Raw genomic sequence first — 13,519 nt, 5'->3', positions numbered from 1 at the left:
ATAACCACAATGATCAACAAACTATTGTGATTTTGTTTCACACCAAATTAAAATCAAAACAACGAAAATCCATTTGTTTGTTCTTCCAAACCACCGTCTGAAACCAATTCGGTAACATGGCATTTTATCTTAACGAAACGAATTTAAAACCTTTAGCTCACAGTGAAAATTCACCGCTTTGAAACAAAGACACAACTTTTGTAACCAAAATGTTCGATGCAAAAGTATATGGAATGAAAGGACGCCAGCATCAGTTTAAACGCACGAGATGTAATTTGTCTTTTTGCACTCCACCGCAATCAAAAACGATTTCAATTTGCACAACTGCATTATATTCGACATTCGTAGAATTTTGTATGTTTTCGTGTTACGCTTTCCGCTTTCGCCGAAAAGACGAGCAACTTTTTGAAAGACTCTCGGAATGGAATGGAATTCGGTGCTCATGGCAAATGCATGCCAATGCACAAAACGCTACGTGCCAACAGACAGCATACTGACTCATTCGAAAAACGAAAACATTTATCTATTTTCTTCACTGGTTTTAACGCTACGAAAACTTGATAGAGAAATAAATGAGAGAGGCAGAGAAATGACTGGAGAGAAAGAAATGGACATGAAGTCAAATCGACTTGTGGGTTTCTGTTGAATGCAAACAGACGGAGCCTTACTGTCCATAACTGTATGCAAAATTATTGCCGAAGATTTATTGGTTACACCGAATGTACACCATAGTTTTGAGAATATAGCCAGTTGTGAATGGCAGTTAATCAATTTATTTTACTTCTTCCATGCTTGCGCGTGTGTGTGTTTGATAAATTTTGATTGATATTCAATTAGGTAAATATGTCCCCGTTATTTCGATAAATCCTTCTTCACTCATCTAATTTGTACATTTAAATTACCTGAATTGTTTCAGTGAAATAAATACATCGAAAGTAATTTGATTTGATTTGAAATTATAACTTTCTCGACACGAAACATTTGATAATGAAAAACTTACCAACTGCTTTTGGAGGCTTGCTGCATCACCACGCAATGGTCCGGATCGCAATTGTGAGAGTTCGGTATCCTTTCGAATGACCCATTCGGTGAGTTCTCGCAATGACAACAGCAATGCATTCCAATGCTCTGAATTTGATTCCAAACGATTTCTGAACGAAAAAGAAAACAAATAAAATACAATTTTCAGGTAAAATATGCTATCAGATCAACTTCAAAAAGATTTATTTGTTTTTGTTTGTTCGAAATTGAAATGAATAATAAATTCCGTAATCTTTATGTGGGGGTTGGAGAAGTTTTCTAAATTCATTCGATGCAATTTTCACCGCTTAACTCTTTGTTCGGCGAAAGCCATCGAATTTCCATTTCAAAACCAATAAAATGTATTCGGAGGCATTCGAAGTTATCTGTGCTCCTTGTATGTACCGTACCGAACATGAATGTTTTTACTTGCAACATTTATTTCAATATATGTTGGCATTGCTAAAGTTTTCGTTGGCCTCAGTTCTATCACACCAAATATACTGCAAACTTTGCCACTGTGTGTTTTAAAGATACGATGTTCTTTGGTTTGTTCATTCACATACTTCCGTGCATTCGTTTTCCAACGAGAATTCAATTTTTTTTTTTTCATCTTCATCTACTTTAACCAAAATGCGACTAGCAAACCATTTTCACAGTGAATTTCGTATGAGCATGAAACATGGCACATTTGATGTGTTTGCAAAAACAAAATCGACTTACTTGAGGGTAAAATGTGAGGAGAGAGGACAAAAAGTACTATTGACCAAAAAATTAACACATCTTGTTCAAAAGTTGTATCGCTTTTTTCATGCAGCATTTGCAATGCACTGTCGATGTTGTGTGAAAAGTTTGTGTCCGTTTGGCATTTTTGCTCTTTCGACAGTTGGATGCGAGCGATGGGCATGTGTGTGTATATGTGTATGTTGGTTTTCACATAACACACTTAACCTCAGACATTAAACTCCATAAATAAGCTAATTTTGGGGAATTTACCACATATATCATGAACTGCCATGAGTTTTTGAATATATTTTGCGCTCATGCCAGTGCATGTGGCAACCAGTGTGGCATAAAAAGAAAATAAACATTTATTCGGTTCTCGTTGAAATCGACATTGACCAAAGTGGGAGGAAATTAGAGTTAATGTTATGCGGCTCTCGTTCTGGATGGCGGAATGTTATTCGATTTTAAATGTTCTTGGGCTATTGTCACCGTCGATGAATTCCAAACTCGAAACCATGCCGCTTTCTGTATCAATATACAATTTTGGATTACATTCGACAAATGAAATTTTTTTAAGCCGTCGTCAAGGCTGACCCAGCTCTCACACATGCAACAGCATTTTGAATCGTGCATGTGAGATTGGATTTTGTTTTCATAAAATTGGTTTATTTCACTCGAATAATTTGACCGCAAGCCAGACAGATGCGCACAATAAGAGCATGAACAACGTTTACAAAACGTAAATCCACGTAGGAGAAGGATTTGCTTTTGACACAATAAAATGCACTGCCAACATTACGCACAGTTATAAAAGGACAACCAACATTCACAACGTACATATGATGATGATATCGCTTAACGAGCCATGTTTCTATATTATTGATGCACATTTTCAGACATTTCATCCAACGTACCAATGCATGATATTGAAAAAAATGGTTACTTAATACGAGTGCAACAATTGAGAAAAATAAAATCGGTAAGCAATCTGACTGCAAATTAATCAATTGAATTTTCTTAATCGAACAGTCTACAAGTTTGCCAGAGACGTGTGCCATCGATTGCCATTAGGCATTCGTTGCAACAATTTTGCTGCGTCGAAATTAAAACGACAAACATTCCGGTAAAATTGTGTCTATCTTCCGAATTGAATTTCCAGCTGTAATGCCATTAGCATTTGAGATAAATCATGTGAAAGACTAATGAAATGAAGACGCCCGTACTATTTCAAATTGCATGTTGAATTTACCTCTAGGTTGGCGTGTTATTCGTGTGTTCATTTGATTTCTGAACAGTACTGACTGACATTTTCAATTCTAAGAAATGTTATCAAAGAGACTACACATGAAAACTAAATAAATCCGTTCCTGAGTGCCTTAATTGCATTGCTTCATGAGGGAATGCACTGAGGTTTTTGGCACCTTTGGAAATCCATTCGAGTGGCTTTTTGCTATTCAAAAGATAAATGTAACTTAACTAAATATTTTATTTGAAATGCTCCCTATCTCTCTCTTTTCATGGTCCTCATATGCGACAAACGCACGTAATCTGGGATAAAAGCAAAATTGTAGACTGAAAGTCTCTCTACCGGCTAATGCACTTCGTTTATCTAATTAAATGAAACCAATAAATTTATTTTCAAAAGGATTTTTCGACACAGACGATAAGTTGCACTTATGCACAATTTGGCCATCAGGTCGCACTATGGTGCCTGTAAACGAACAGCACAAATGGCAACTGTAGTTTATACATTTCCCTCATCTAATTTTACAAATATGGGCACGACATTTCGCTACTTCTTTTATTGTCAATTTTGGACCAGTTTTTACCCCATTCAAACAAACTTTTTGGACAAAACCATTCATAAATTTGCGCAAAACTTGTTGTTGCAAAACAAGCCAGTGTATGGTAAATAGAAAACCATCTCAATATAAAATAATTATCTTTGCACAAAATCATGTGCGGTGTTGCATTTACATGATTTAAATAGTGGAGAACAACATGCATTTATGTTTTTGTCGTTGTTGCATTTGGTCGGTTGCCATTACTTGAAAATGTACGCATTCGCATTTTGGACAGCAAAAAGGGAGTCGAATACCTTTTCACCTGGCTTTTTCCAATTGGATTAAGCACAAACAAACCAGGCACACAAACACATGAATACATTTATGTATCGTTGAACATTAATTCGATTTTCAGTGTGTGGTTTCGGTTTCCATTCCGCTTTTTTTTAGTTATAGAAACAGTAGTATAATTTATGTGCTTCTGTAAGTTTTGAGGTTAGTACAAAGTGAATTTTCTTCCTTTTCGAGTATATCCTACTTTCGTGTATAATGTTTTACTTTTCGCTTAAATCCATAATATTATTCTCATAAATTCAGATATAAGTCATGCTTTGTGGTCACCATTTTTGACTAGCAGGCATTATTTATCATACTTTTGTTTCAAGTAAATGGGAATCAACTTACTCACATTTTCTTGCCATAGCTAGAGCTGGACCAATAGAGATGTCCAAGTTGTAATATAAATCTTTAAAATATGCAAACATAACTAATAACACGTTTTTTCATCGGCTTAAATGGACAACACAAATTATTGCTTTTCTACGCAATACTTCAAAAATTGATAGCAATAAAATAGCGATGACATTTTATTTACTATTCATATGATCTACTTCTCATGTAATCATGTTGATCAAAGCAACAACAACAACAAAAAAACTGATTGTGAATTCCATTAAAATAGTTCGAGATTAAAGTTGTAATTTTTTCAACAAAATTATGGTAAAATTTACCTGCAAATGAATTTGTTACATGGAATTCATCTCACGGAATTTTTTCAAAAAAAAGTATAGTTGAATTATATCATGTGCATTTTTAATGCGCGTACTCGTGCCCAAATTATCTATTCAAAGTGCCGTCTGCCGTTCATATGTAAATTCGATTATATGCATACATTATGTATAGTATGCTCAAATGTAGTACAGTTTTTGGTATCTTTTTTTTTGGTCATTTCAGTTATGCGGAATTGCAATTTAATAAATTTTATTTGGCCATTTTTTTTGCTCCGCAGATATACGTGCATGAATGAGTGGAAAACTGGTACAATTTACGAAGATTCACCACTGTTGATGATGGTTGTGTGGTGGTAGCACATTTATTGCGGAATTATAATTAAAATTATGCGGTCAGACAACATATTCACCTGCACGTGCATTGAAAATTTATGTAAATCGTTCGCGAGAGTAATATTTTCAATGCGAATAGTCGACTGTATAAATCTATGATTATGCTATGCGTTCTTTTTTGCTAAGATTTTTAAATTCAAGGACAGTTCGCAATGATGGATGCCAATGCATTCTGCTTGATTATAATTAAAGAGCAAATTCAATAATGAATTGTGTGTACCTGATTGCAATGCTCTTGGATTTCAAATGGTTCCATCGATGGTTCATTTCATCTAGACGACGTTGCAGCATAACCGCATCTTCTTGTGATGTCAAGGAACCGAGTAGTTTTCGTCCAGTTCCATCGAGACGGTCATATACAACGCGATGTGTCTCAATTTCAGATTGAAGATCCTGAAAAGGGTAAGAAAAAGGTGAATATGAATGACTTTAATTCATGCGGCAACGAAGGTGATATGTATAAAATATAAACAATCAAACAGATGAAATCGAATTTGGCGTTTACAGCAAGCGACTATAAATGTAAGGGTACGATATAAAATATTAAATAAAACGCATTATTTCTTCGGTTTAGAATTTTATTTCTTCAGTCAGTGCGTAATGTGTGCTAAACCATGATGTAAAGCCATTCTGGTTGAAATAGAAAGTAAGGTACCAAAGCAGCTGTAGCTGCTGCCGTGTTGGTGTTATTTCCAGCATCAAATTCCTAAATGGTATACATTCTCATCACATCATTGGTATGCAAGTGCGAAAAATAAAAGAAGAACCACACGTCAACTAATATTCTTCTTAAACATTCAAATGCGGATACATAAAAAAGTAAAAAAAAAGAAAAAATACGATCTCGAGTTGACACTTTGTTTGTTTCGAGAAAATGTAGCACATGTTTGAACACATGTTATACGGAGAAACGTACTTCATTTGCTGTGTTCATATGTGTTATTTGGGTAGGTTTTTCAATTTTTCTTGTTGTTGTGTGTGTTTGGGGTCACATCATATTGAAGAAATGAGTTTTTACATCGTGTGTGTCCCATGCAGACGCATCGCTTCACATTTAAAGTGTGGAATATATGAAAGTGATTTGTAAGAGTTGGCATTTCATGCAAATTTCATTGCAAAGTGTTTTATGTCGGCCAGGTTCTCATATGGGCCATTAAACAGAAGCATTTCAGTGTATAAAGGACGATGCAAAGAATGGCAACGATAAAATACAAATCCTATAAAATAAACTGCCTTTGCGATTTTCACAGAGAACCGTTAACATAAACAGGACCACGTCACATCACACGATTTGACGCTTTGGTATATAAAAGTTGCAGCTCATTTTTAGTGATATGAACTTTGCTTACAAGTTGGCAGGTTGCTTTGTTTCAACGATGAACAAAAAAACAAAGTTGTCGACACATGAACGGCCCACGGGATGAAGCATATTTTGATGCAAAACTAGCATATACATTGACGTTTTGTCATCAGACCCAATACTTTTACATCATTGAACCGAAAGTGTCGGCTAACTAAGCGAAAAAAATTCACATCGCATTTCCATTTTCTGACTTTCGAAAATTATTATTGACTCCGAACACATGAAGAATCATCACTATTACATTGCTATTGCATCCTTTTTACCAAGTTCTCATTTGTTCGATTTAGTATTATTTTACGACATGGCCAGCGGAATGCAAATAATCTATTTTCTTATTTGACCAAACACAAAGTCAGCAATGAACCGAACATGTTAGTGAAATGAAATGTACATGGTATCAGAATGTCGGGCAAACACACTCCGGGCTAAAAGAAAGAAAAACCATAACAATAACATTTCATTTGCCAACAGCATCAGCCCGGCATGTAGGATTAAGACCCGATGATAAACCCCATAATACAGCAGTATTACGAGTTGTTTAACATTGAATATAAACCACTTTCATTATTCAGTGCTTTCAGCCCTCTATTGCCACGATTTGAATGCCTAAAAGATGTTTTGGAATTAATTTTATTCGATCCTCATGATACTTGCATTCATTGTAGGCATACTAAAAATGGGAAATTTATTTACTTTATTTTAAAGCAAGAAAATTAATAAATGAAAATCTTCAATCCTTGAAATAACGTTAATCTGATAAATGATGCCAAGGATTTTGGAGCAGATTAGTGATTTCCCTTAACTTTTTTTCACGCTTTTGATTTAAATCCGACAACTTTTCCGAATTAATAAAAAGAAAAACAATGCGCGTATTTTACATTTCAAGACCATTCAAAGTCATCTAGCGGAAGGTGAGACCGCAAAGAATATGAATATTCTTTTTAAATTCTGATCCACATTCATGTTAATAATACCGTATATTGGATCGAAATTTGCACAGATTTATTCAGCCAGTGAAAGCTGCTCTATAGCGAAAACTTCATACAGAAATAAGTAATATAAGAAATAACGCATCCAGTAAGAGAACAGTGAAATTACAATATGATGGATAATACAACAAGGAATATTCGTTCTACCATAAACTTTCAACACTGTTAGTTATGGTGTTCAGAAATTCGCCTATGAATAAATATATTCTGCATCATTTTGTACCGATCTAATCGATTTGTTCTCAATATGAAACTTTCTTCTGTCATAAAAAAGGTGACTTCAAGCATCTTGATACGTGACGGTATACAAAACGAGATTATGAAATTGATCTATTACGTGATATGAAGATGTTTTACGTCGTGTCTCAAGTGTTTTTACCTATTTTCCATCCGTATATTGGTCGATCGAGGTCAAATCCATTTGAATATTGCATGACTTCGTATGAAGACCGACCGATACAACATACCAGATACTGGCAATATCGTTCAGACACATCTAAATAGAGATTTTTCGCCTTGGACTTTTACTGAATAGGCAAACATGGTACCTTTATCCATTGAAATTTCTTGTTCATCTCAAGGGAACCGAGTGTTTCTCGGCGTGCAACTTAATAAAAAGCATCAATTTACCCGAACATTAGTAATAACATAGTTCATGTGAAAGACAAAAGCATTGATATCCATTTTAACTCGATAAAGCACATTGTGTTGCATTCAATTTTGCAATAAAAGCAACATTTCCACATCACGCATATTACAACAATATTCTGTCCAATGAGTTTTCTTTCAGTTTTATTAGCATATTCGATCACAATACAAAATCAATATTCATTTTAGCATGAGTCAACTACACAATTCTGAACCACTGATTGAAAGTCTGGAATATCAGTTGTGGTCGATGGCAATACACGTAAATTTAATTTATTCAATAACCAGCTTTCCAATTGTTTTTTGTGTTCGCATTCAGTGTTCAATTGACCGCATATTCCAAATAAACGAAAATTGCCCAAAAATATTGGATATTTTCTGTCTCGAGTTTGCCAAATAACAAGTAGAACATTTTAGAATAAATTTCTAGATTGTACTACATAATTGACCGGCGCTCTATTTCATAATTATACAAATTGAACTTAAATTAATTTCAATATATCAATTGAAATCAGAAATACATTGGTTTGAATCATTATATTAACTAATATTTTAATATTTAATTATAGACTAATAGAAAGTATATCACATTTTTTGATCATAAATTTAATCAGATTTCTCGAATTTTCTCGTCAATTTTATTAAAGTTGGCCTTTCATTGACTCTCTGAACGATTTGAGCATAGTTATTTATATGGTTGTTATTCGACTACTGTGCCGAATCACCGAATATTTATTGTAAAATTTACCATTTTGGAAGCTGGGACAAAACTTCAAGCCACAAGGGTTTTTACATTGGAGACACTTGAAAATCGGCTCTGTTTCAATTTGAATGAATTTATGTTGTAGCATTTTTTGCGTATATTAAACGTGTATTCAAACAGACGCTCGGTTCAAGCCACAAATATGCATGCAACCGAGGAATATCGCGTAGAATAAAATTGCAATATATCCAATGGATAATGTTGTTTCAGCAAAATAGTATTGCAATAATCTTTTTTTTTTTCGTTAACAAAATCTATTGCTACGCATAGCCGTGTACTATTCTCCGATGAACCCGTGCGCTATGCCTCGGAAATTTACGGGGTTCCATTTGAACTGTGTAGAGAATACACATATCAACGGCAAAATGGTTTGGAATTTAAAAAATGAACGCAAATACTTTGTTTACTCGGTTATTGAACGAAAAAAATCAGCAACAAAGCACACAATGGAATGCAATTGAACGCAAAATACTTTTGCAAATATTTTAACCCGAAATGTTTCAATTTTGCATTGTGAAAAAGGTATAAAATATTCAATTTGAGTATGATGCATATTTGCACCTTTTTATACGAAACGCAATCAATCAATCGAGATAATTTTTTACTCAAAATGTTCCATTGAAGTCCAAGAAATTCCAAAATTTTGATCGATTATTCGTAAAATTAAATTAAATACGAGTTTTATCGAGAGAAATGCATATTTGTTTGTCGATACAAATAACTCACTCCGTAGCGATTTTTTTCGTGATGGGCGGTTCAATAATAATTCGAAAAAAGGATCCCGTGCATGCAAAATGAATGATGATATGAGGATTCCAAAATCCGAATGCGCATTTTTCCGGCTCAATACAGTGTGCCATGTACATGCAATGTACACACTGTAGATGGCTTTGTCGCGAATATCAAAACGACATTGTTCCCCCGTGCACCTATGTGTTTGCGCATTTATCGATGTGTTTATTTATGGAAAAAAGCCTATATTAATCTTCTCTCATGCAAACGGGCTGTGAACTGAATACACAAATCTGGTAAATACTTTTGCACATGGCATTTGGAAATCTATACTTTGTGCAATGTTCACTGTTCAATGCTGATGGTGTTTGTGTGTGTGTATTTTTTGTTCGCTCTTCCATTTGCAAACACGTTTTTTCTATATCCTTTTTCGCAACTATCAAGCAATCGTCCATTGTGTGCATTGATCCAATGTTGTTTATGCAAGAGTCAAATAATGTTTCTGATTTCCATGTAAGCCAATAGGATTTCCAGCCAATGTTTTCGTTTGATTGTTGTTGTTTGGCTTTTAGTCTGTTTTCACGTTTCAACGTTAAATGAAATGGGAACGCTGTCACTGATTCAAGCACACAATGTATCGTTCGTATGTACTTGTGTACATATTGTGTATAAGGAGAACATGGAAGAATGGAGACAACGAAAACAAATTGCTTAAATAAACTGTAGAAGGAGAAAAACATACAAATAATGTAAATTTCTTTCCGATCAGCGACATTTTATGGGCTAACAAATCTGAAGCAGGTTTTCCTTTCTTGCTTCGGTATGCATACATACACATATATATGCACTCGGGGTGCTTAGAGCATTCTGATGGAAGATGGAATATTTGTTTATTTCATTTGAACTGTTAAAGCTGAAGCTGTAATATCATCGTATTGGCATTGTAAATAAAGCCAATCATGTATCTTTATCGAAGTGACAGAGCTACAAATGTAATAAAATACGAATAGGAATGTCATTACATGAATGAGATTATGGAATATGACACGAAAAGACAAAGGGAAAATACACAATGATGCTCTAAATGATCCACATAAATTTTGTTGGAAGACAGTTCAGTTTTGGTTTGCTGCAACTGGAATATAAAGTGAATGAAGAAGTGCCCAGACATAAAGAAAATGCGACAAACAACCGTTTCGATTTACAGCACTTCGGAATATTGAATCGATTGATCGGTTTGAACACAAAAGCGTAAAATCAATTTGTGAAAACCATCCCATTTTGATTGTTGCTGGTTGCAAATTGATATCGATTCAATGCTAAAAATATAACACTGATTGCATCCCGGATATTTCGTCGTGCGACACTGTCATTTCGTTTGCTTTGATTTCATTCGTCGTTTTACACAAACAGTCCATTCAAACCGGCACGCTAACACACTGATTCTCGTTTTCCCAATTGTCGCAGGATGTATCAATTCAGAAAGCATAATCGTAAACGTTTTGAAGCAGATTCCTCTCTTTACAATCCGGATGTGAAAACGATACCGAAGGAATTTTCTCGAACTGTTTTATTACACGATCATGTTTGGCTTGGGTTATAAAAGTGGCACGGTAAAAGATTACATGCGTTATACATCTATCTATATATCGACTGTTCGATACATACACTTATCAACTGACATTTTCAAATGGCGAATCGTACACACTGTGCTATCAAATGCACTGAATTTACAAGTAATTTTAAGCTTTTAACAAAATTGTCTCACGTCATTGTGCACACTTTCGTGCTTTCGTTCTGTTTGTTTTCTTAAGAATAGAGATCATGGGGTGCTCCTTAAAAGATTACATTCCATGAAAGAAAAAAATACAATTCAAGCGCTTACATTTCGCCTTCAGGTTCTTTCTCGTTATTTGTATTGACGCGTTAGCACTTTGTCACACCAAAATTGCAAGACTTCCATAAAATGCATATAGAAATCATGTAGCCGCATATCACAGAAATATGACAAAACGTTTTTTCAACAATATTATTACATCATGGTGGATGGATTTTTTCTTCTTCTTCTGCAATGTAATGAGGTATCGATTTTCAATGATAGCATACAATATATTCACATTTTTTTTGTTATCTAATTGAATTATCTCGATGTTATTGATTGTATGATGTGCGGGGATTATTTTTTTGTGGTTGTTGTTGTTATTTTTGGTTGAAAATGACATGCACAATTCTTTATTTACCATATTCAACTGTAATGGGACAATTCTGAACGACCAACCGAAAAATGAGTTTATTATGCAGATTACGGACATAAATTGGTGGATTGTGGAGCATTCATACGTAAAAATTGGACTTTTGACAATGAGAATCACTGAATTGTTGGTCGCAAATGTTGGGAATATGTGAAAAGACAAACTGACTGCAGCTGGTGTCCAGAACATTTTGAATTTTTAAACAATATGGCGCAAGGAAGTTTTTTTTTTGATATCTATTTCTACAATTGGGTGACAAAAATGAAAATATTATGAATAAGATTGGTTCAAAGCGTTTACAATGAGATTGTACTCGATCGAATTGTTATCAAAAACTTTTTGGGGCTCTGCAAACTGCTTCTATTGGACTGGCGATAATAGAAATATAAGCAAGAAAAACCACTTGTGAACGATGCAGAAATTGTCGTGCACATATTTTATCACACAAATGCTATTCACCATGTGGAAATTTATTCTCTTTTTCATTCTATCTCCCCTGTATGGTCTCGTGAATTTGATATTTCCAGCTTGCACAAGTCAAATACATCCTGAGCAAACACGTACTTTGAATACATTTGAACCATTTCATTTTATTTCATATCCTGAATTTATTTTTGTGCATCGTTTGCAGACATAGACACTCAACACATAAATATCCAAATTCATTTTATTCATTTTTTTCTGAATTTCTAATAAAATATCATGGAATTCAAACATGTTTGGTCCTTGTAAGCATTCGAATCAGTTCCTATTTCAAAGAAATGCAGAGTGCAACAGACAACCTACTTTCGGTACGACGTCAGTGCAATGTGGCTGTATTGTATGAAGCAGAAGAGAGAGAGAAAAAAGGCCGAAGAAAAATTGAAAACATAAAATTTGATAGAAATGAAAATTCATCTGAACAAATGCATTCGAGTGTATGTTGTGTCGCATCGCTGCCACTGCCGAGATCAACTTGAGTTGAAGAATAATATGAATAACGTATTCAACATTGACTGAGAAAGTCGTGGCTGCGTGAATTCCATATTTCTATTGTACGTAATGCAACTATATATAGTGTTCCATTTCATTCAGATCATCAAAAAACTATAATTTCTCTCTTTCAATCTTTCTTCTGGTCTCAGCGTCAAATCAAACCACGTTTTTCCATATTTTTTTCTTTCTTCTTCTTCTATTTCTATTACTTAACATCCATTGTGGATGAAAATGTGTTTTATTGTATCCTTTTGAGACACTTCGCTAAGCACTTGTCACATTCCTTTACACGGATACGAGAAAATCTCCTCGAATGACGACATTTATTATATTGTGTCGTTTGCAATCTACTCTGCTCTACACATTCTGAATGAATTGTATTATACCGAAAATTGTTATATTCCAAAAGTGTGTTCAGCTTCCTTCCTTCACGACAACATTTCGATGGAATTTGTTTCGATTACCCTTGTAAATCATATAAATAAGATTATTTTTTATTGTTTAGATGAAGTTTACAATTTTTGTGAAAAATTTCAATGCGAGACACTCCATTTATTATATACAATTCAGGTAATATCTATTTTTCTTTCTTTTCAGTGAGTTAGTTTTTGTATTGCATTCGTTTTACTTTTTAAAAAAACTTGGTGTACTCTTCAAGTATCTACTTATACTTTGCTGAAAATTGAATTGCATTACAGCAACTTCACTTATTATTTTGAATATATTTTGTCATTTTTTTGATAAAATTGAAACAGTTGCAACAAATAATTGTGTTGTGACACCAAATGATAAAATAACGAAAAAAGCTCAATTTATATTGCATCGTTGTTGGTTGTATTTTCCAAAACTTAAATATTGCATTGT

General features: G+C 34.1%; 1 protein-coding gene across 7 annotated transcripts in view; it reads right to left on the bottom strand.

Moving 5' to 3' along the window:
- Window positions 1-13,519, bottom strand: part of LOC116350799 (dystrophin, isoforms A/C/F/G/H) — a 135,548-nt gene that overhangs the window by 22,663 nt on the left and 99,366 nt on the right. For all 7 annotated transcript variants that reach the window (XR_004202053.1, XM_031782736.1, XM_031782737.1 and 4 more), the window contains 2 exons: window positions 5,154-5,326; window positions 1,001-1,151 (listed from right to left, as the gene is read on the bottom strand). Coding sequence is in view for 6 of the 7 variants with exons in the window: in XM_031782736.1 (XP_031638596.1) it covers window positions 1,001-1,151; window positions 5,154-5,326 (324 nt within the window). In the remaining variant the exon portion in view is untranslated. The remainder of the gene's footprint in view (window positions 1-1,000; window positions 1,152-5,153; window positions 5,327-13,519) is intronic.

Source organism: Contarinia nasturtii, unplaced genomic scaffold (genome assembly GCF_009176525.2).
Source record: "Contarinia nasturtii isolate CC-2019 unplaced genomic scaffold, AAFC_CNas_1.1 Cnas_scaffold_4311, whole genome shotgun sequence".
Classification (NCBI taxonomy): domain Eukaryota; kingdom Metazoa; phylum Arthropoda; class Insecta; order Diptera; family Cecidomyiidae; genus Contarinia; species Contarinia nasturtii.
Note: the sequence above shows the minus strand (reverse complement) of the source record. Positions and strands in the feature narration are given on the sequence as shown.